Source organism: Rhinatrema bivittatum, chromosome 9 (assembly GCF_901001135.1).
Source record: "Rhinatrema bivittatum chromosome 9, aRhiBiv1.1, whole genome shotgun sequence".
NCBI lineage: Eukaryota > Metazoa > Chordata > Amphibia > Gymnophiona > Rhinatrematidae > Rhinatrema > Rhinatrema bivittatum.
This window is the reverse complement of record NC_042623.1, coordinates 109,297,413-109,317,296: the sequence shown is the minus strand read 5'-3', so window position 1 is coordinate 109,317,296 and position 19,884 is coordinate 109,297,413. Positions and strand designations below refer to the sequence as shown.

At 40.8% G+C, this 19,884-nt stretch overlaps 1 protein-coding gene across 1 annotated transcript in view; it reads left to right on the top strand.

Moving 5' to 3' along the window:
- The window catches only part of ADAMTS20 (ADAM metallopeptidase with thrombospondin type 1 motif 20), a gene marked incomplete at its 5' end in the record, with an annotated part of 339,654 nt that overhangs the window by 68,629 nt on the left and 251,141 nt on the right, over positions 1 to 19,884 (top strand). The window contains 3 exon segments of the mRNA XM_029617296.1: positions 17,623 to 17,768; positions 18,945 to 19,126; positions 19,226 to 19,362. Coding sequence (XP_029473156.1) covers positions 17,623 to 17,768; positions 18,945 to 19,126; positions 19,226 to 19,362 — 465 coding nt within the window.

The following is a 19,884-nucleotide window of genomic DNA, read 5'->3' as shown; positions in this document are numbered from 1 at the left end:
CTGCGTTAAAAAGGACACGCTAGGGAAGAATTGTGCTCAATTTCATGGGGCGCCCACACTTGCAATGGGCGCTCAATACGAGCATCCGTTTTATCCTGCTTCAGGTAGATGTTGCCCAGTAATCATGCACAATAGCAAGGGACGAAATCGGCCTGGAGCATATCTATTGTGCATGTATATTGTGCATCCAGAATTTTTTTGTTCATCAAGACCTTACATTCTCCCTTTATTCTTAAACACCACAAGCAGTAGATTTAAGTACAGCGACGAAACTAAGTAGGAGGAACCACAGTGGACAGTATTTTTAAAAATTTCTCCTGAGCCCTTGACTCACAGATTGACTTAATGCCTGCTCTGGGCTGGAGTTAAATTTGCCCAACAATTTTCTGCATCAGGAGGTAACAGCTAATAGCCTCATCTACATGGAATTTACATGTGACAAGCGCTATCAGCTACGCCTTTGTTTGGACGCGCGTTTTGGATGCGCGTTTTCGATATGCTAATCTGCATATTGCATCGGGTACTAGTCTAGCGCGTCCAACTGCACGTAAACCCGTGCGCTAGGCTGGGCATACTTTATTGCATCGGCCCCTCAGTGTCTTGAAAGATTTTTCTTTCCTTCCTGAAGAGCATCATAGCCGGTAGGACAGGGGCTACATTTACTAATCTTAGAGACCTAGCAGAACTGAATATGAAGCAATTCTGATGGAAGAATTGCCTGCCTATAAACGTAAAAAACAGTTTGTTTCTGGGACTTTCCTGCTGAATTTGTTTATTGTCAGAACATTTTCCTTTATGACAGCTGTGTATCTCGGAGAAGGTTCTACTTCAACATGTACAGATATTTTTGTGTGTATAGCATTTTTTAAATTAAAATAGTAAATCATTTATTACTTACAATGAGCGTTCTAATTGCATTACCATGCCATAGGAAGAGATATGAGGGTAAAAACTATGGGCCTCATTCACTAAGCTGTGTTAGTCCATTTACAGCAACAGAAATGCTGTTTTCAAGTGATTAATGACCTAACGTGGGTATAACATGCTAATAAAATAATGCAGCTTGCCAAAGAATTCACAAGCTGCGTTATTTAAATAGAAATTAGCCACAACTCAAGATTTGTAGCTAATTTCCTGCAGGTGCATTGGGGAAAAAGCACTGCTTAGTGAATGACCCCCTATGCTAGTAAGAGCTCTATCCTGCACCAAACAATGATTTGTCTAATTATTTTCTAATGGTTTATTTCAGGTACTTTTGTAACAGGTTTGGTTGTAAATAGCTGATTCTGAAAACTGACATACTCCCTTGGGTTTCATAGTAGTAAAATCTCTAGACATCATTTTTAATGATAAAGCCCCTGAATTACCATGTTCTTCAAAAATCATTGTGTCATGAAATTAGTATTTTGAGTGTTCCTAAGTGATTATACTTGCATATTGTATCAGTAGATTATACTGTGGCCTACCCAGAAAATGCCTTGGTGATGCATCTCAGATAGCAATAGCTGTAATCCAGTTTGCGACTAGCTACCAGATCCAGAAGATATCAGATGCTGGGAAATAGCTAAGAATTACAGAGCTCTAGTTTTCATTTGTCCCCTGCCTGAAAGGAAGGGCCTGGCTAACATTTCCATTTCCTGTAGTTTACTTGATGAAGTACTGGTGGTAGTGTTTTTTGTTTCCCTTTGTGGAAGAGTTGTATTGGTGCATATCAAAGCTTGTGTAGAGAAGATCCGTTGGATCCCTACGAGGAACAAGTATAGAATGTGATGGGAGGAAGCATAACAATAGTGTGGGTGTGTAGGTTCCTCATGTGGAAGGTTCCTCTGGTATATTGTTCTACCAAGTTATTTGTATCCAAGTTTTTCAACCCTGTTCATTGTAAGACATTTATGTCATTGTTTTTGATGTTGGAATGTAAACCAAAGTGATTAGTAACTCTGTAACCAGAACCTCGGTATATAAAAGTTATAAATAAAATTATAAATAAATAAATAAATATATAAAGCCAGGCAACCATTTTAGGGTGTGGATTTTCTGTTTCTCTTTCCATGGGCAGCATACATCAGCTGTCCTCTGATTTTTCTTTTGTTTAAGTTTTAATACCTTCATGGAACCTTTTACATGGATGGGAGTTTCTTTCCATTCTCCCAATCCCCTTTTATATTGTTTTAAATTGATTATTTCAGTTCTGAGTACCCATTAAGTAAGGTCTCAGTTACATTTTGTTTTTCCTGTTCTATCAAAAGGTAGAGATCTTTTTATTAAGAAGGCATCTGAAGATTTTCAGTATACAAAGGAGGGATGACTTACAGCTATCCAGAGGAGAAGGGGAGAAGGAGTTGGGAATGGACCGCAAAACAGGGCCCATGGACATCTATTGGAGATTTGGAGGAGTAACAGGAGTGTCATTCTGATACTAGAAGGGAGAAGATGAGTATATCTGGTGCCATTCTTGTTCTGTGAGAAAACTAAGGAGTTCAGAGGAGAAAACTACATGGAGCAGTAGGAGATAAATGACTCTGTAAAATGGATGTCACCTTTAATATTTCACCAATGTTGGGAGGGAAGTATAAAACCTGCCCTTTGCTAATGGGATGACAGAAATATCAGATAAGACTAAATTAATTGATTTTAATATCTTAAACAAGACTGTAAAAAGGTCACAAATTTATTAAAAACCCATGTACCATCGAAAAATGAGCTGAAGAGAGCTATAAAGAAAATGTTTATCATTTCACACCTCAGTAAAAGTACTATTAAAAACCAAGTTAGCTTCCAGTGTGCTTTTGCTGTCTAGTGACTTTAATGCTCATCAGTGCTGTTTTCATCTGTGCTGTATTCAAGAACTGTGAACTGGGACTGGGAGTTGGTTCCCTGGCTCCACTAACCTGGATGGCCTTTCCATCTGCCAGACCTCAAGTCTCAGGTTTTCCCTCTCGTCCAGCTCTTGAAAGTGGGGAACTCCTATAACGCAGAAGTACATGCCTGCTCACTTTTCCTCAAGCAGTCTGGCTTCTTCCTTCCTTCACCTATAGTGAACCTCTGGCTCCAGGCCAGGTTTTCTGTAATACTGTCCGGCAGCTGCAGCCTTTATAGGGACCACACTCTGTTTCAGCACTGCTTCTTTGTATCACTAATTTCTAGGAATGTTTAGAACGAGCCTGACTTCAGTGCCGGGAAAAATAGTGGAAACTATTTTCAAGACCAAAATCATAGAGCATATAGAAAGACATGATTTAATGGAACTCAGTCAACATGGATTTACCCAAGGGAAGTCTTGCCTAAAAAATCTGCTTCATTTTTTTGAAGGGGTTAATAAACATGTGGATAAAGGTGAACTGGTAGATGTAGTGTATTTGGATTTTCAGAAGGTGTTTGTCAAAGTCCCTCATGAGAGGCTTCTACGAAAACTAAAAAGTCATGGTATAGGAGGCGATGTCCTTTTGTGGATTACAAACTGGTTAAAAGATTGGAAAAAGAGAGTAGGATTAAATGGTCAATTTTCTCAGTGGAAAAGGGTAAACAGTGGAGTGAAAGGGATCTGTACTTGGACCGGAGATTTTCAATATATATATAAATGATCTGGAAAGGAAATCTACGAGTGAAGCTATCAAATTTGCGGATGATACAAAATTATTCAGAGTAGTTAAATCACAAACAGACTGTGATACATTACAGGAGGACCTTGCAAGACTGGAAGATTGGGCATCGAAATGGCAGATGAAATTTAATGTGGTCAAGTGCAAGGTGTTGCATATAGGGAAAAATAACCCATGCTGTAGTTACACGATGTTAGGTTCCATATTAGGAGCTACCACCAAGGAGAAAGATCTAGGCATCATAGTGGATAATATTTAAAATCGTTGGCTCAGGGTGCTGCTGTAGTCAAAAAAGCAAACAGAATGTTAGGAATTATTAGGAAGGGAATGGTTAATAGAACGGAAAATGTCATAATGCCTCTATATCACTCCATGGTGAGACCACACCTTGAATACTGTGTACAATTCTGGTCACCGCATCTAAAAAAGATATAATTGCGATGGAGAAGGTACAGAGAAGGGCAACCAAAATGATAAAGGGGATGGAACAGCTCCCCTGTGAGGAAAGGCTGAAGAGGTTAGGGCTGTTCAGCTTGGAGAAGAGACGGCTGAGGGGGGATAACATAGAGGTCTTTAAGATCATGAGAGGTCTTGAATGAGTAGATGTGAATCAGTTATTTACACTTTCGAATAATAGAAGGACTAGGGGGCATTCCATGAAGTTAGCAAGTAGCACATTTAAGACTAATCGGAAAAAAATCTTTTTCACTCAATGCACAATAAAGCTCTGGAGTTTGTTGCCAGAGGATGTGGTTAGTGCAGTTAGTGTAGCTGGGTTCAAAAAAGGTTTGGATAAGTTCTTGGAGGAGAAGTCCATTAATGGCTATTAATCAAGTTTACTTAGGGAATAGCCACTGCTATTAATTACCATGGGATCTTCTTAGTGTTTGGGTAATTGCCAGCTTCTTGTAGCCTGGTGTGGCCTCTGTTGGAAACAGGATGCTGGGCTTGATGGACCCTTGGTCTGACTCAGCGTGGCAATTTCTTATGTTCTTATTTATTTATTTATGAATTATGAATTAGGCAATTTCTCTACTAATTAATTTCTATCTGGTTTTTTTTTTGTCTAAAGGTAAAAACAAAAAAAAAAATCCCTCCTGCATGTATAGTGCTAATTACACTGAGAACAAGTCTTATCTCCAGACAGAATTTGCTTCCTTTGTCTGCAGAAGAACTCTAAACCTGACTACCTTCCAGGTCCACAGACTACACTCTATAAAGGCAGTTTCCGGTTTTTTTTTCTTGTGTGCTCTTCTTTGGGCCAGCAAGCTTTTAACTTTCCGTGCCATTTTTCCCGCCCTCCCCCAAAACGATAAGAGAACCCCACGAACAATTTTGTGGGGTTTTCCTATTTGTTTCGGGGAGCCCCCGATTTCTATCGAATTTGAAAAACGATTCACATCCCTACTAAGATCTGCAATAGAATGGACACACCGGAGGAAAAAGAGAGAATGAGAAGTGATTTAAGGAAGCTTGAACAGTGGTCGAAGATGTGAGAGCTGGGATTCAGTGCCAAGAAGTATAGAGTCATGTATCTGGGGTGCGGTAATCCAAAAGAGCTATATGTGTTGAGGGGTGAAAAATTGATGTGCATGGACCAAAAGAGGGACCTTGGGGTGATAGTGTCTAGTGATCTGAAGATGGCAGACCAATGTGACAAGGCGATGGCTAAAGCCAGAAGAATGCTGGGCTGCTTAAAGAGAGGAATAACTAATATAAAAAAAGGAGGTGATAATCCCCTTATACAGATCCTTGGTGAGGCCTCACCTGGAGTACAGTGTTCAGTTCTGGAGTCCGTATCTCAAAAGGGACAGAGACAGGATAGAGGTGGTCCAGAGAAGGGCGATCAAAATGGTGGATGGTCTCCATCAAATTACTTTTCAGGAGAGGTTGAAAGACCTAAATATGTATACCCTGGAGGAGAGGAGGTACAGGGGACATATGATACAGACCTTCAGATACCTGAGAGGTTTTAATGATGCACAATCAACAATAAACTTTTTCCATGGAAATCATTAAATGGAACTCCAGGGAAGTAGACTCAGAAACAATGTCAGGAAATATTTCTTCATGGAGAGCATGGTGGATGCCTGGAATGCCCTTCTGGAGGAGTTGGTGAAGACAAAAGCAGTGAAAGATTTCAAAGGGGGCATGGGATAAACACTGTGGATCCCTAAAGGCTAGAGGATCAAAATGAAGAAATGAGTGCATGGGGGTAACTTGCTATTGTGGTGGTTACTACCCTTAACCAATAAGCCTTCCTACTGTTGATGCAATGTCATCATTGCTCTCTGCTTCAATGGCAGTGGGGAAAAGAGGAAAAGGGGAATTAGATTCAAACAGCAATAACAAGGACCTTGAATTTGGCAGTCTGGGAAACTGATAAGTATGGGGGTGACTTGTATGGCATGGCAGAAACTTCCATGAGTTTGCTGGGTAGACTGGATGTACCGTTGGCCCTTTTCTGCCATCATTTCTGTGTTTCTAAGAGTCCAGATAAGAGGTGATTCCCCAACTTGAAAATTGATTCAACTAATACACTTATGTTAACTCTAGATATTGAAGCTCTATATATGAGTATTCCTTAGCAAGGTGCTTTGGAAATAGTCACCACTTACCTTGACTCTCAACCACGTACCATATTCAGCCACATTTTAAAACAGCTCGTGTAGGGCCGAGGCCCACATACAGAAAGTGCACACAGACTTCAGCCCTAATTTTGAAAGCAGACTTATGTGCATAGATCCACTTTCAAAATTAGAAGATACATGTGAACTCTTGTGTTGCATACACATGCACATTTACGCCTGCATGTTCATGTGTATATTTAAGTGCTTATTTTAAGTTTTGGAAAGTATGCATGTAAATAATTTCCCTGCCCTAACTCCGTCCCCAGGAATGCTTCTTTCAAGTTCATGTAAAAGTACACAGAAATTGTTTCTGTGCATACTTTTATACCTACACCCCCTGGGGTAATTTCCAAAAGGCCTATATATGCTTGTAAAATGGCATTTTACACACGTACATGTTTTTGAAAATTCATTCCAAAGTGTCTGTTTTTAGTAGTTATCCATTTATCATTTAGTTTTGATCACAGTTAGTACAGATCTGATTTCCTCTTTGATTGCATCTAGAGATGCTGCAGACGTTGTTTATATGCTTGGAGTGTGATTTGGAGTGGTGTTACATGTTTTCATATGACAGGGCTGACATTTCAATACTCCCCTCCCCTCTAAATCAGTGTTTCCCAAGCAACTCTGGAGGCTCACCTATGCAGTCAAGTTGTCAGGATTACCATAATGAATATGCAGAAAATAGATTTGTCACCCTGGGTCTCTAATGGGTCGCAATTTTCAAGGCAATTTCTGCAGGTAAAACCTTCAGAAATGAGCTTTTTGAAAATTTGGATAAAATATCTACTATTGTTGGAGGCATTCCTGCAGGTGAGGCTAGGTCAGGAAAGGCAACGATGCACTTAAGTCATCCCCAGGTTTGCATAGGTACTCTACACCACTGACGGAGGCTTCATTTTCCAATTCTGCTTGTGGATCCGAGTGCTGATGTCAGTGTGTACAAAGTCAGCCCCCATGTCTGTCATGCAGGCAGCATCAAATGCTGGCATCAGCATTTAGCACAGTCAACCCAGAAGTAGCGGCAGGAAGAAAGCTTGCCAGCTTCTGCCATGATTCGCTGCCGTGGAGGAGGGATTTGGAGGCGGAGTCTTGAGAAGAGACAGCCGTCTGCTGAAGGACTGTGATGAAAGGCTGCTCTGATAGAAGTAATAAAGTCCTGGTGGGAGAGGCAAATCTGACAAAAGTAGGAAAGTACTAAAAAGAGAAGAACATTTAACAACTGAGACAAAGGAGACAACTGAGACAAAGGAGTAAAGGAAGAAGAAAATCCCGACAAAACTAGATAAGGGCTGAATGGAGTGGCAGCTTCAATGAGAATGGCAAAATACTGATGTGATAGGAAAACCTGAGAGAAGTAAGAATGGACTGAGAGGAGAAGACGTGCTAATAAAAGCGGAATAGGACTGAGGGAAGAGTGAAATCAGAATAAAGTAGGAAAAGTCTGAGAAAAGGGGAAGCACTGAAAACAAATGGCCTGGAAAGGACTGAGAGGTTGGAGAAATTCCATGAAAATAGGTGTAGTCCCTCTTCTGTTATTTAACCGGAAAGGCAGGGGTCATACACAGTCCCGCAGCTAAGTCCTTGCCAAGTCGCAACAGCCCCAGGGCGTGGATCCTCTGATGGAGGAAAGGACAGATCTTCAGAGCCCTAGACAGGGGGAAATCTTTTTTCTGACTGTATTCACAGTATCTAAGGTGTAACTCTGTTCCTGTGCTGTTAACCATACTGGACACACTGGAAGGGTGATCCAAAATAAAAGTTTACTCTGGTTAAGTCTTCAATGTTTATCAACTGGCAGCAAATACATTTTCTCACTGTCACATCCATAAATCTCTGTGTATGCGTCCCTCAGGGGTGGCACGTGCTAGGGTATCCTGTCCTCTTGGATTTTGGAAGTATGGCTTCCTGTATGGAATGGGGAACCCTAGCCAGCAATGGTTCTCCCTTCCAAATAAAGTGCAAACAGTACCTGAGGTCACAGATGTTCCCAAAACTCCAGTTCTCCCTGTCCTTTCTGCTCCAGGGGGTTGAGACTTCTGTGGGGGTCTTCACATGAAATCCTTTGCACTTCTCCACTCTCAACTTAGAAGTTAACTGGATCTCTCTGATTCAGTTAACTTCTAAGTTGAGCAGGGAAACTCATCCCCCCCCCCCCCACTCCTGGGCAGGAAGAGTGGGCAAATCTTCTTTCCAAGACCAAAAAAGGAAAAACACTAGCGCCCCCCCCCCCCAAAAAAAAATCACCACTGGTATAAGCAAGTCTTCTCTCTTCCTATAAAGTCCAAAAATCTTTTATCAATCCAGAAACACTTCGAGACACCTTACTAGCCACGTTTTGAACTTCCTATTCTCTATAGCGAAGGGGTAAAGCCCAGCCATCCTTGGACAGGAAAACAAAGCAAAAGAACCTTTTCCTCCAAAAGCTGAATTAAAATGCAGTACAACTCACTAACCCCACCTGTTCTTGAGCAGGCAGAAGTCCACTACTGTGGCAAAGTAGATGTTTCAGCTCCCGTACTCCCTACAAGCCTTAAACTAGAGCACTTACTAGTGGAAATCCCAAGGTTAATCACATAGAAAATGTCTGGGAAGGGAGACAAACCTAATAAAGATAGAAGGAAATAAGACACAACTAGAAAACATCTGAGGGGAAAGCAACTCTGATTAAATTGGGTAATGGGCCTTGGTGCTGGAACTGCGCCCCCACGTATAACATTGCTTCCTAGGGGAAAAGTAGTTTTGCCTTCAGATATTGTTTTCAGGAACCAGTTGTGTCTTAAATCAGAGAACTTCCTGTATAATGATTTGTCCAGGTGTCAATACTAAACACAGTGCAGTTTCTATTAGACATGCTGAGAACAGTTTCAGAATTTCCAGCTGTGATCTCATGACCCTGATGTTTTGGAAGAAATAATAGAACTTTTATTCCGACTAGCTACCATTTCATTTAACCTCGTACCCTGCAGTGGTAGCCCACTCTCTTGTTCACGAGGATCAAGCTAAACTGAGCTTGCTTTCTACTTGAAAGTGGTTTTTCATATAGGTTATAAAAGAAATATTGTAGCATCCAGTAAGCAAGCATCTACTTCTCTCATTCTATCAGTAAGTTGGTCTTCTGAAAGTTTTGCATAGATAGTTTGCTTTGATATGCCAAGGATGTACTTTTTCATCTGCAAGCATTAAAAAAAATTGCTTTGTGAAGGGAATATACAATGTTTTCTGATTGCTAGATTTATGTTCACTGTTGTATTCTGTTTGATGCATTTTCCTTTTCACTATATAAATAACTTAATGTTCTTGTGACCGGCATGTTGAAATTACATTTTGCTAGATAATGAGCTGTTAATGAAAGTTTAATCTACTACACTGGCTATGAAAGTCATAGAGCAACATTTCAGTCTCAGAGACAGAGCTAGATTATAGTACCAGTCACCACCATGAAGAGGAAGTCACTTCTTAATGTCAAGATTTTTATTTTTATTATTTTTTTTTTTTATTTTGTATTTGTGTGAGTCCAGTGGTCTCATAATCACTTAAAGGGCCTACCCAGGAACAGCTGAAAGAGTGCAGGCTCTCTAACAGGATGACCAGAGGATCTGATGACTTTGTGCTACAAATCTTTCTTTCTGATGCATCATAAACCCCTAGTATGAGAGAACATAATTTTTATACCCAAAAGTTATTTTTCCTTTAAAGGAGTTTATCAGTTTATTTTAGCACTTTGCAACATATGTGGAATTACGGTTGAATTTCTGTTATACATTTATCAGAATTCCATTCTATTGTGGTGTGCTTTGTGTTCATTTTTTATGGATTCAGTGCCTGATTTACTACATCAGTTTCCCCTTTCTGTGTCTATGAGAGAGAACCTTATTGACTGAGGCCCCTAGTGATTAGTTTTGATGAGTTCTCTTGTGGTATTAATCCTTGTGTGTAACCTGAAGTTTCTAAAATGTCTTCGTTCTGTCTTACAGATTTGCAAACAAGTATTCATTGTTCCATAATGTAATGGAACTGAACAATTTTCTCTTGTAATTGAGAGGAAAATTGCTGTGTTTGAAGTAATGTGTCAGAAAGCAGAAAAATGTTATGTAGTTGGGTAAAAATTGATTCTCGCTTGCTTAAGTTATAGCTATAGCTAAAATGAAAAGCTTGTTTTAGGTGCAGCTGTTACCATCCTTCTCTAGCTGTGATGTTAAGAAGTGATTAGCACCATATTTTGGGGTAAATGCTCCTGTGCACAGTATCCGAAATGTACTTAATGGCCTGATACAGAGCATGTGTTATGCTATGGTGTTTCTTTCCATTGCCTTTGCACTTAATTTATTCTAATTTACAGCCACATGTACACAAGTGGTATAAACTCACTAAAAATTCATAATGACTGGACAGTGTTGACAATCCTAATCTATTATGGTAAAATGCATGCATTGATCAAAGAACTAGACTTAATGAGTAATGTTGTAGCTTTACACAGAAGAACATAGAGAGAATCTCAGAAAAATATAAACAGTCTCAAGGAAAGGCTAAAATAGTCCATCAAGTTATCAAATCAAACTAATATACATTACTCAAAATCCGGGCACCAATTACTAGGGGTGTGCATTTAGGTTTATTTTGGTTTTTATTCCTTGTTTCCATCTTCTGGTTCTGTTTGCAATTTTATTTGTCTCATTTTGTTTATTTGAAAAGTAATAAACAGCAATTTGATTGAAAAAAGACCAAACAAAATGAAACAGGACCCCTGTCTTCTCCCCGTAGAACAAAATGGCAGCAGCTGACGCCATTTTAAATATCAACCTGGTAGGGAAGAAGTGACGGGATTGCTCCTGCCCCATTTGGACTTTATCCTTCATAAGGATCAGTGATGCGCACGTGCGCATGCCTAGGGAGGGGCGCGCGCTGGATGGTGGCATCTCTCCGTGGGCCATGCAGAGAGGCCCGATGCGGAGCACAGGAATCTGTAGCTGAAGCAGAGGCTCCGGGGGCGCCCTGAGGATGGAGCCGGCGGCCCTCTGCCGCCAGGGATGAGGAACCAGACACTGGATTTGTCAGAGAGAGGTGAAGGGGCCGGGCTGTGGGTCTGCCGCGGCCGGCACACATAACAGTTTTATTGGTTCAGCTTGATGTTAATTCAGTATTTGACACTGTTAATCATAAAATATTAAGAACCTTAAATTGTTAAGAATTTTAAAAGCCCAGCATGCACCAAAACCAGGAGATACGCGAGTACGTCAGGGTGGCACGTGCCAAGAAGGTTTTAAAAGCTGCCCGTGTACATGCGTATCTCCTGCTCCGTGCACACATGAAAAGTTGCAAAAAAGGGGGCAGGGTCTGGGTGGGCATGGGCGTTCCTGGATTTCAATTTCAAATTTGCATGTAAATACTTGTGCGCACAGGCGTGCGCTGGGGCCCCCGGCTGCGTAATTTTACGTCTGCTATGGAGGACGTGTAAATAATTAAATAAAGATAAATAGCTCGGCGAGGTTTTAAGGGGTGTGGCTAACAGGGGAGACAGGAGGCTATTAAACTAGGGGGGGTTGGAAGTCCTATTCCTTATCTGGATCAACTGGGAATGAACTGGAAAAACTTTTAATGGCGTCAACATGCGTATCTATTAATGGCGTCGACATACGTATCTATTATAGTCCCCCCACTTACGTGGTAGAAGCAGCATTTGCACGTATAAGTGTCTGCCCACTTGAAATTGCACGCACATGTGTGTGTGCATTCAGGCTATTTTAGAACACACATGCATATACGCGCATATGTTATAAAATGGCCGCATCCCTGGGCTCGGGCCGATGAACTCACGCACATGTGTGCCTGTTTAGAAGTTATCGTCCCTCAAGTTATAAGTATAGGATCTACAGTATTGAGCTGGCTTGAGTCATTTTTAACTGATAGAACTCAGCAGGTGAGGGTAGAGAAGGATGCATCCTCCTGGAAAGTTTTGTCTCCAGGGTTACCACAGGGGTCTGCATTATTGGCAGTTTTATTTAATATATATTTATATCCTTTGGACACAATTTTAAGATCTCTAGGTATTACATTTTTTATTTTTGCTGATTTATTCAGTTTTTCTTTCCCCCTGGTACAGATGGAAAGCTGCCTAAAAATACTTTTTCCAAGATATTTTATCTGCTATTAACTCATAGATGATGTCAAGTAGATTATTGTTAAACATATCAAAGACAAAATTATTTTGCTGGGGGGAAAAGGTATTTGCCTGGTTGTCCCTTTCCTTCAGCTTGAAAATGTTAATATTCCTATTGAGATAGCGGCTCACAATTTGGGTATAATGTAATCTCTCCCTTTATTTTAGAGACTCAGAAAAGGCAAGTAGTTAAACATTCCTTTTTTCATTTGAAAATGGTTAGATAGTTAAGAAATTATATTGACAAGAATAGTTTGCGGAATGTTATACAAGCACTAAAAGTAAGATAGAGCATTGTAATTTATTATATCTTGGTAATACCAAAGAACTGGTTAAGAGCTTTAGATTTAGTGTGAAATGCTGCTGTGAAACTTATAACTGGTTCTGGCTACAGGGATTATTTTATCCCTTATAATATTTACAGCAGATACATTGGTTTCCCCATTCAGCAACAAATTCTTTTTAAGCTACTGACATGAGCCCATTATAATGCTGTATGGTAAAGTCTCAAATGGACTTTTTGAGCCTTTAGTTCCTTACACTATGTCATGAACATTACAGTCTGCTAATCGCAATTTTTTGTAGTTTCACATTTTATTATTTTCAAATTATTAGCTACTCAAAACAAGCATTTTGCTTTTGTTGGTCCACAGTTGTGGAAATTGTCTGATGATCTAATTTCAAAAGAAATAAAGGCATTTTTATTGCAGTAAGCATATGATTGAATAATTGTTTTATTGTTTCTATTATAGTTCATTTTTATTTGTTTTATTAATCTTTGTTTCAATTGTGGATGTGTTTATTGTAATCTGCATTGGATAGGATTCTCTTGGAAAGCATGGATTGTAAGCTGTTTTAAATAAATAAATGCATCCTATCACTTTGCGAAGTCTTCAGATTACACCAAGCATTGAGAACTGTCAGACCTCCTGGGAACTGCCAATGACTGGAGAAATTGAGGGCTTAGATGTGGATATGGTAGCTCTTGTGCAAATAAGACAGGAAAGGAGAACATCATTTTCGGGGATGATTCCGGAGTCTTGGTTAATTCTTTGGTCAGCCTGGTGTCCTTGCACCAAGTTATTTCTACATTTTGGTTGTTTTCACTACACAAGTTGATCAGTGATCTAAGTATCATAAATTATCTAAGCCCAGGAGAGGGAGGGGGATTTTGACCCAAGTAAAGCAGCTCTCCTCAGTTCAAGCATCTTTGGTTCAAGATAAGACTTATTGCTGAAGGATGTGCATTCATTTAAAACAAATTGATATACCAAAATGAATAGGATCCCATTTGTTTAATTTGTGGGTGCCTGCAACAAATGGAGGGGTCTTACAAATTAAACAAATCCTTTTCATCTCATTTATCGCAGAGAAGCATTTTTCAAATCCAGCCTATCGCTGCTCTCTGGATCTAGTAACACTGATCCTGAAGTCTGAGTATGTGTGGGAATTACTGTGCATTTTTTCTGTAGATTTTATCTTGGAAAGATGCAGTGGACTGGAGGGCGCAGAGTTCAGCTTTTCCAAAAAACGCTTTTTGACTGTTGCCGGTAATTTGAGCCTATGCTGTACTGGTTTCACCCACTGTGCCAGCCAGCAGAGAAAGACAGACAGTAGCCTTTGCTACCGTTTTTTCTCTCCCCCGAGGGAGAGTGGAGGGTCTGGGTATGGGTGCTACTGATTTTGTCTCTGTCTGTCTTGTGCTCCTACCATGTGATAGGGGCTGACCAATGGCACCGGTAGCCCCTGTGACATAGTAAGGGCAAAGGTTATCGGCGCCATTTTGAATACTAGTAGCTGACGGCCCGAGTGCAAGAGATCATTCCAGGACCCCCGCTGGACCACCAGGGACTTTTGGCAAGTCTTGGGGGGGTCAGGAGGGTGGGGGGTTTATTCGTTCAGGATTCGTTGCATTTGTGGGGATTCGCCATATGTTTCGCGAACCCACGAATGCAATGAATAGGGACTTATATGTTGCGGATTGCGCATTCGTTCACAATGAATGCACATCCCTAATGGAGGAGGCTCATGGTGATGAATTAGATTTACCTAAGGAAAATTTGAGGCATGGAGACCTAGCTGTGGGGGGAGAAGTGGCTTCAAGACCTAAGCTGGAGATAATTCTCCCGCAGAAGCCTGCAGAGATCACGTTACACTCATTATGGTCAGCTATCAAATCTTTGGAATCTGCAATTATAAATATGACTCAAAATATCACAGGTTTCCAACAGAAAGTTCTTAATTTGGAGAGCTCTGTATTAATGAGTAAAAATAATTTGGAAATATGTGAGAAACATCTAGAAAAGGTGGAGGGTATTAAAAAAAAACCTGGTTAAATCTGAGTTAGGGAATGAAAAGATATTGGAATTTATAGAGAACTCGTTGAAATATGTTAATTTGAGGGTTTTGAATTTCCCGGTACAGAAATTAATATCTGCAATAGATATGTTTAAAGAATATTTGCAATATGTATTGAATATGCCTCAGCAATCTATACCAGCCTTTGCGAAAGCGTATTATTTACCCATAAAATCTAGCATAACTAATCAGGAGGGAAACTTACAGCCTGAGAGTTCTGTGAATTTGACTGAGGTATTAGAAACGTCTATAGATACAGATAAACCTACCAGGACAACACTTATTGTTTCTTTCTTATTTCCAACTGAGAGATACTGTTTTGCGATTATTTTTAAGACATAGGTTGAAAAATTTTCACAGAACAAATATGGATATACCCAGATCTAGCGAGAATAACCCAAATTAGTTTTTGAGAATGAGATCAGAAGTGATTGCCAGGGGAGCCAGATTTCTGCTAAAATTCCCATGCAGATGTGCAGTAAATTATTTGGAACACAAGTATGTTTTTTATGAGGTTACCCAACTGTTGCGGTTCTGGCTGCGAGCACCGCGGCCAGGCCCTTACTTCCAGGCTCCCGGAACTGCTCCCGCTTCCTGAGGCCTGGTTTGCAGCCTGTTTGGCGGCGTCCCCGCTGGGGCTGCGCCACTGTGAGGTCTCCCATGGACGCCCGGCTCCTAGGCATGCGCACGCCACTTGGGCGCTTTTCTAGGCCGTTTCCCGCCAGTGGTGACTCCGCCCAACTCCTGACGTCAGACGCCGCGGTCTTGATAAGCCGGCTGCGGCCATCCAGTCTTTGCCTTGCAACGGGTTAGCCTCCTGGTTTCCTGTTGCGCTGTGCCCCGAAATGACTCGCTTGGTTTCGTCGCTCCGTTCCTGCTACAGTACCTGCTTGGTTCTTGCCTGCCTGCTACAGTACCTGCTTGGTTCCAGTACCCGAATCCTGCTACAGTTCCTGCCTGGTTCCAGAACCCGAGCCCAGTTACAGTATTGCTACTGTCCTAGTCTGGTTCCAGTTACCTGTCCTGTTCCACAACCCGCCTAAGTCCTAGCAGCCGGGTCCCTACGGGCTCCTTGCGGGGGGGCTTCGGCTTCCAAGGGTGAAGCCACCTAAGTCCCAGCGGTTGGGCTCCTACAGGCTCCTCCCGGGGGAGTACCAGCTTCCAGGGTGAAGAGCATCTACGTCCTGCCTGAACATCTGCCTCCCGGCCTGCTATTCATTAGAGACATTGACCACCTTTCCCAGTCTCCAGCAGGTCGGTCCAAGGGTCCACTAAACAGAGACTCCCATAACACCCAACTCCAGGTATTTTTGGAATCCCATCCCCCAGTAAACACAGAGGTTGGTTAAGAGCAAATGTGAAAGCAACTGCAGTCTCTAATTGCTGATGAGGGAGCCGTATTAAGCACCCTTATAGTTTTTCTGTTTGTTTTTTCTTTGTAATTTGCTCAATTAAATGTAGCTCTTTCTGGATTTCCTAGCATTAGCTACAGATAAATGGTTATATTGATAATGTTACTTTCTATATCGATGTGTTGCTTTATCTGTATACAATTATAATAATAGTTGTTTGTTATAATATTGAAAATGTATATAAAAAAAAGTGTTCAACACGCATTAAGAAAGGTGGATAGAAGGCAAAATGATTACTGGCATGGTTAAAAGGTGAGGTGAAAGAGGCAATTTTAGCCAAAAAAACATCCTTCAAAAATTGGATGAAAGATCCATCTGAAGAAAATAGGATAAAACATAAGCATTGTCAAGTTAAGTGTGTGGTTAGTGCAGTTAGTGTAGCTGGGTTCAAAAAAGGTTTGGATAAGTTCTTGGAGGAGAAGTCCATTAACTGCTATTAATCAAATTTACTTAGGGAATAGCCACTGCTATTAATTGCATCAGTAGCATGGGATCTTCTTGGTGTTTGGGTACTTGCCAGGTTCTTGTGGCCTGGTTGGCCTCTGTTGGAAACAGGATGCTGGGCTTGATGGTCCCTTGGTCTGACCTAGCATGGCAATTTCTTATGTTCTTAAGTTCTTAAAATCTCATGCAAAAAAGATCTTTGCAATAGGGGAGGGTTTCTGGGTGAGGAGATGCAAAATATTGTGTATATCGCGCAATATAAGCAAAGTAACATGCATTAGAGCACTACTGCAGCTTGATGAATCATCCCCTTAATTTGGGGTATGTATTGTTTTAATGCAATATAGTACATTTAGATTAAAAAAAACAATCTTAGCTTGTATTCTTCCATGTTCAATTGCGAAAAGAAAAGCATGTATCTTTGTTGCTGTCTGGTTGAGGAAGCTGTTGCGATTAGGTGTTGTCAGAGATCAGTTCTGTACTTTTTCTCTTACCAGTCCATAAATCTAGCGCTAGACCAGAAGTCAAGGAAGACCATTTGCAAGGACTCTACTGGCAAAAGTGTTTGATTATGAATGTGAATGTAGCCGTTTTCTTTGCCTATTTTTATATGATTTAATGAAGGTAACCTAATCTGAGTAGCTAATATTTCACTGGAGTTTATTCATTACAACTTATTTTCTTATTTGGAGTAAATGGTCTCTGTATGATTTTGAATGTGGCCCAGATACATAAAATTGTTGCACAAAGTACTTTTTATTTAAGAACACTTTGCACTATATTAAATTCTGCTAATAGGAAAATGCCAGCAAGTATTTGATTTATGTACTGTACACTCTTTACTTTGAACTGAGATTTTATCTTTAGTTGTGGCTGTGATGCAGTAAACTTAGATTTTTATCACTTTGTCTTTGAGATGTTTTGTATGTCTCTGCACTTCCTCCGTTTTAATTGTCGGATCTCATGCACTCATGCTGTTATGAACGTTCTCATTTCCTTGTTTATTGATTGAACAGCACTGCCATCATGGACTCTGCATAAACAAAGAAATGGAATTGCGCCCTGTCGATGGAGAGTGGGGTCCATGGGGGCCATATAGTTCATGTACGAGGACATGTGGAGGTGGAATCAAAAGTACAACCAGAGACTGTAATTGGCCTGAGTATGCTGAATTTATTTTCTTTTTTTTTTTCCTACATATCTTTTTACAATGTATACGATGCGTTATGTAGACCGTTTTGTAGCCCTAGCAAAGTAACATTCTGTTCCACTTAGTATTTGTAAAATGAATGCATGTAGTCTAGTAGAGCCAGAATCTCGTTAATGAAGTCATGCTTCCTGCAGAGAAATGCAAGTGATAAAATGTTAATAGCCTGTGGTGGCTCTATGCTGCAGGAGACTCGTGCTCACATCTTTTGTCTGTGGCAGCAGGGCTCGAGCATGCCATTCACATGACGTTCATTTATGGGCCCGAGGAGGGAGGGGAAGGCAGCTGCCTTGAGGGCCCTAGTGATCCTTGCCAGCACGAGAGTGGCACTGAGGGGCTAGAGTTGGGGAGTTTCCTCCAGTCCTCAGCCGGTGAGGAAAGCAGACGGCAGACAAGCAGGCCCTCTAGAGAATGGGGATGTCTTTTATCTATACCAATTCCTGTGATCAGGTGTAGCACAGCCTTTTCCTCCAAGTCGTCATCTTTGATTTGTCCATTCACTCTTTTCCTGCTTATTTCCTAGGTGTAATGTTTGTGCCAACATCTGCAAAATAGCTTTTTTTTCCCCCTCAAAAATTTCAGTCCCAGCTGAGGCTTATTTCTTTCCATCTCCCTGCCTCAGTCTTTAGAAGCATCCTGCACCTGAAATTCCTACCAATGTTCTCCAAATGTATACAGTTTCAAAAAGAGTCTTCCAAGATTCCTACCTGCCTAGCCAAGAACCTTGCATTAGGACCAGTACTCTACTTCCCAGGTCTCCTTCATTTATCACTTTTGTCCCTGGTTTTCTGAGTCCTGATCGGGAGCAGCAATGGGATCCTGGCTCGCCCATACTCGAACTCTGCCCTGGTTTTCTGAGTCCTGATCGGGAACAGCAATGGGATCCTGGCTCACCCATACTCTAGAACTCTGCCCTCCATAACCCTATTGTCAGTCTCATGACTCAGCAGGCCTTCCTACTGTTTGCATGGGGTATACATCCCATTATACCATGATATGAAAGCAAACGAAATGCTAAAGCAGAGTATTCTGTGACTATAAACAGACAGGAGGTGTGCATAATATTAAGTAGTTGGAAGAATGGAAATAATGTTATACTGATATGCTTCAAAATCTCACAAATTTGAACAGGCCTAAAAATGGAGGAAAGTACTGCGTGGGTCGCAGGATGAAGTTCCGGTCATGTAACACAGAGCCCTGTCCAAAGGGCAGGAGAGATTTTAGAGAGGAACAGTGCTCTAGTTTTGATGGCAAACATTTTAACATCAATGGCCTGCCCCCTAATGTTCACTGGCTTCCAAAGTACAGTGGCAGTAAGTATTCAGCTGTTTTTATTTTGAATAGCAAAAAAAGAAAATTATTTTTTTAAGTTTTACGATGCAATACAATATTAATGTTTGTTATCTTTGCAGTTCTTATGAAAGATCGCTGTAAACTTTTCTGCCGAGTTGCTGGAACAACCTTCTACTACCAGCTGAAGGACAGAGTTACTGACGGAACTCCCTGTGGACCAGAAACCAATGACCTGTGTGTTCAAGGCTTATGCAGGGTATTTAAACCTGAACTTAAGTCAAATCTCTTTTAAACTAACACATTCAAATGAACTGATGCAAAAAGAGCCACAGCTTAGAGGCTATGTAAAATTCTGAATTTACGCATAGCCGCCCAGAAGGTGCTATTTCAGCCTGACCAAATAGTTCCTGTGTACAAAGCTGGTGTAATTTGTGCTCATTAGGGTTCACATTTCTCATACAGTTGTTGCAGTTTTCCCTTTCAGTTTAACCAGAAATTACAGTGATTTCTTTTGGAAAAGTAATGAAGCAGAAGAGAAGTCCATTATAATTTGCAATCAGAACTGTTTATTTGATTGAAAAGATAATGGAACTGCGGACAGAGAACTCGACGTGAGGAATGAAAGCAAAATAAGTGAGCAAGCCCAGTATTAGTAAAGGAAATTAATTTGGTTATATTTATAAGGACAGTCTCTTGGAGATGCCTTTGAATAATGAAGTTGGAAAAATATGTAGGCGTATTGCATATAATCTTTTCCTGTAGCACAGTTTCATAATGA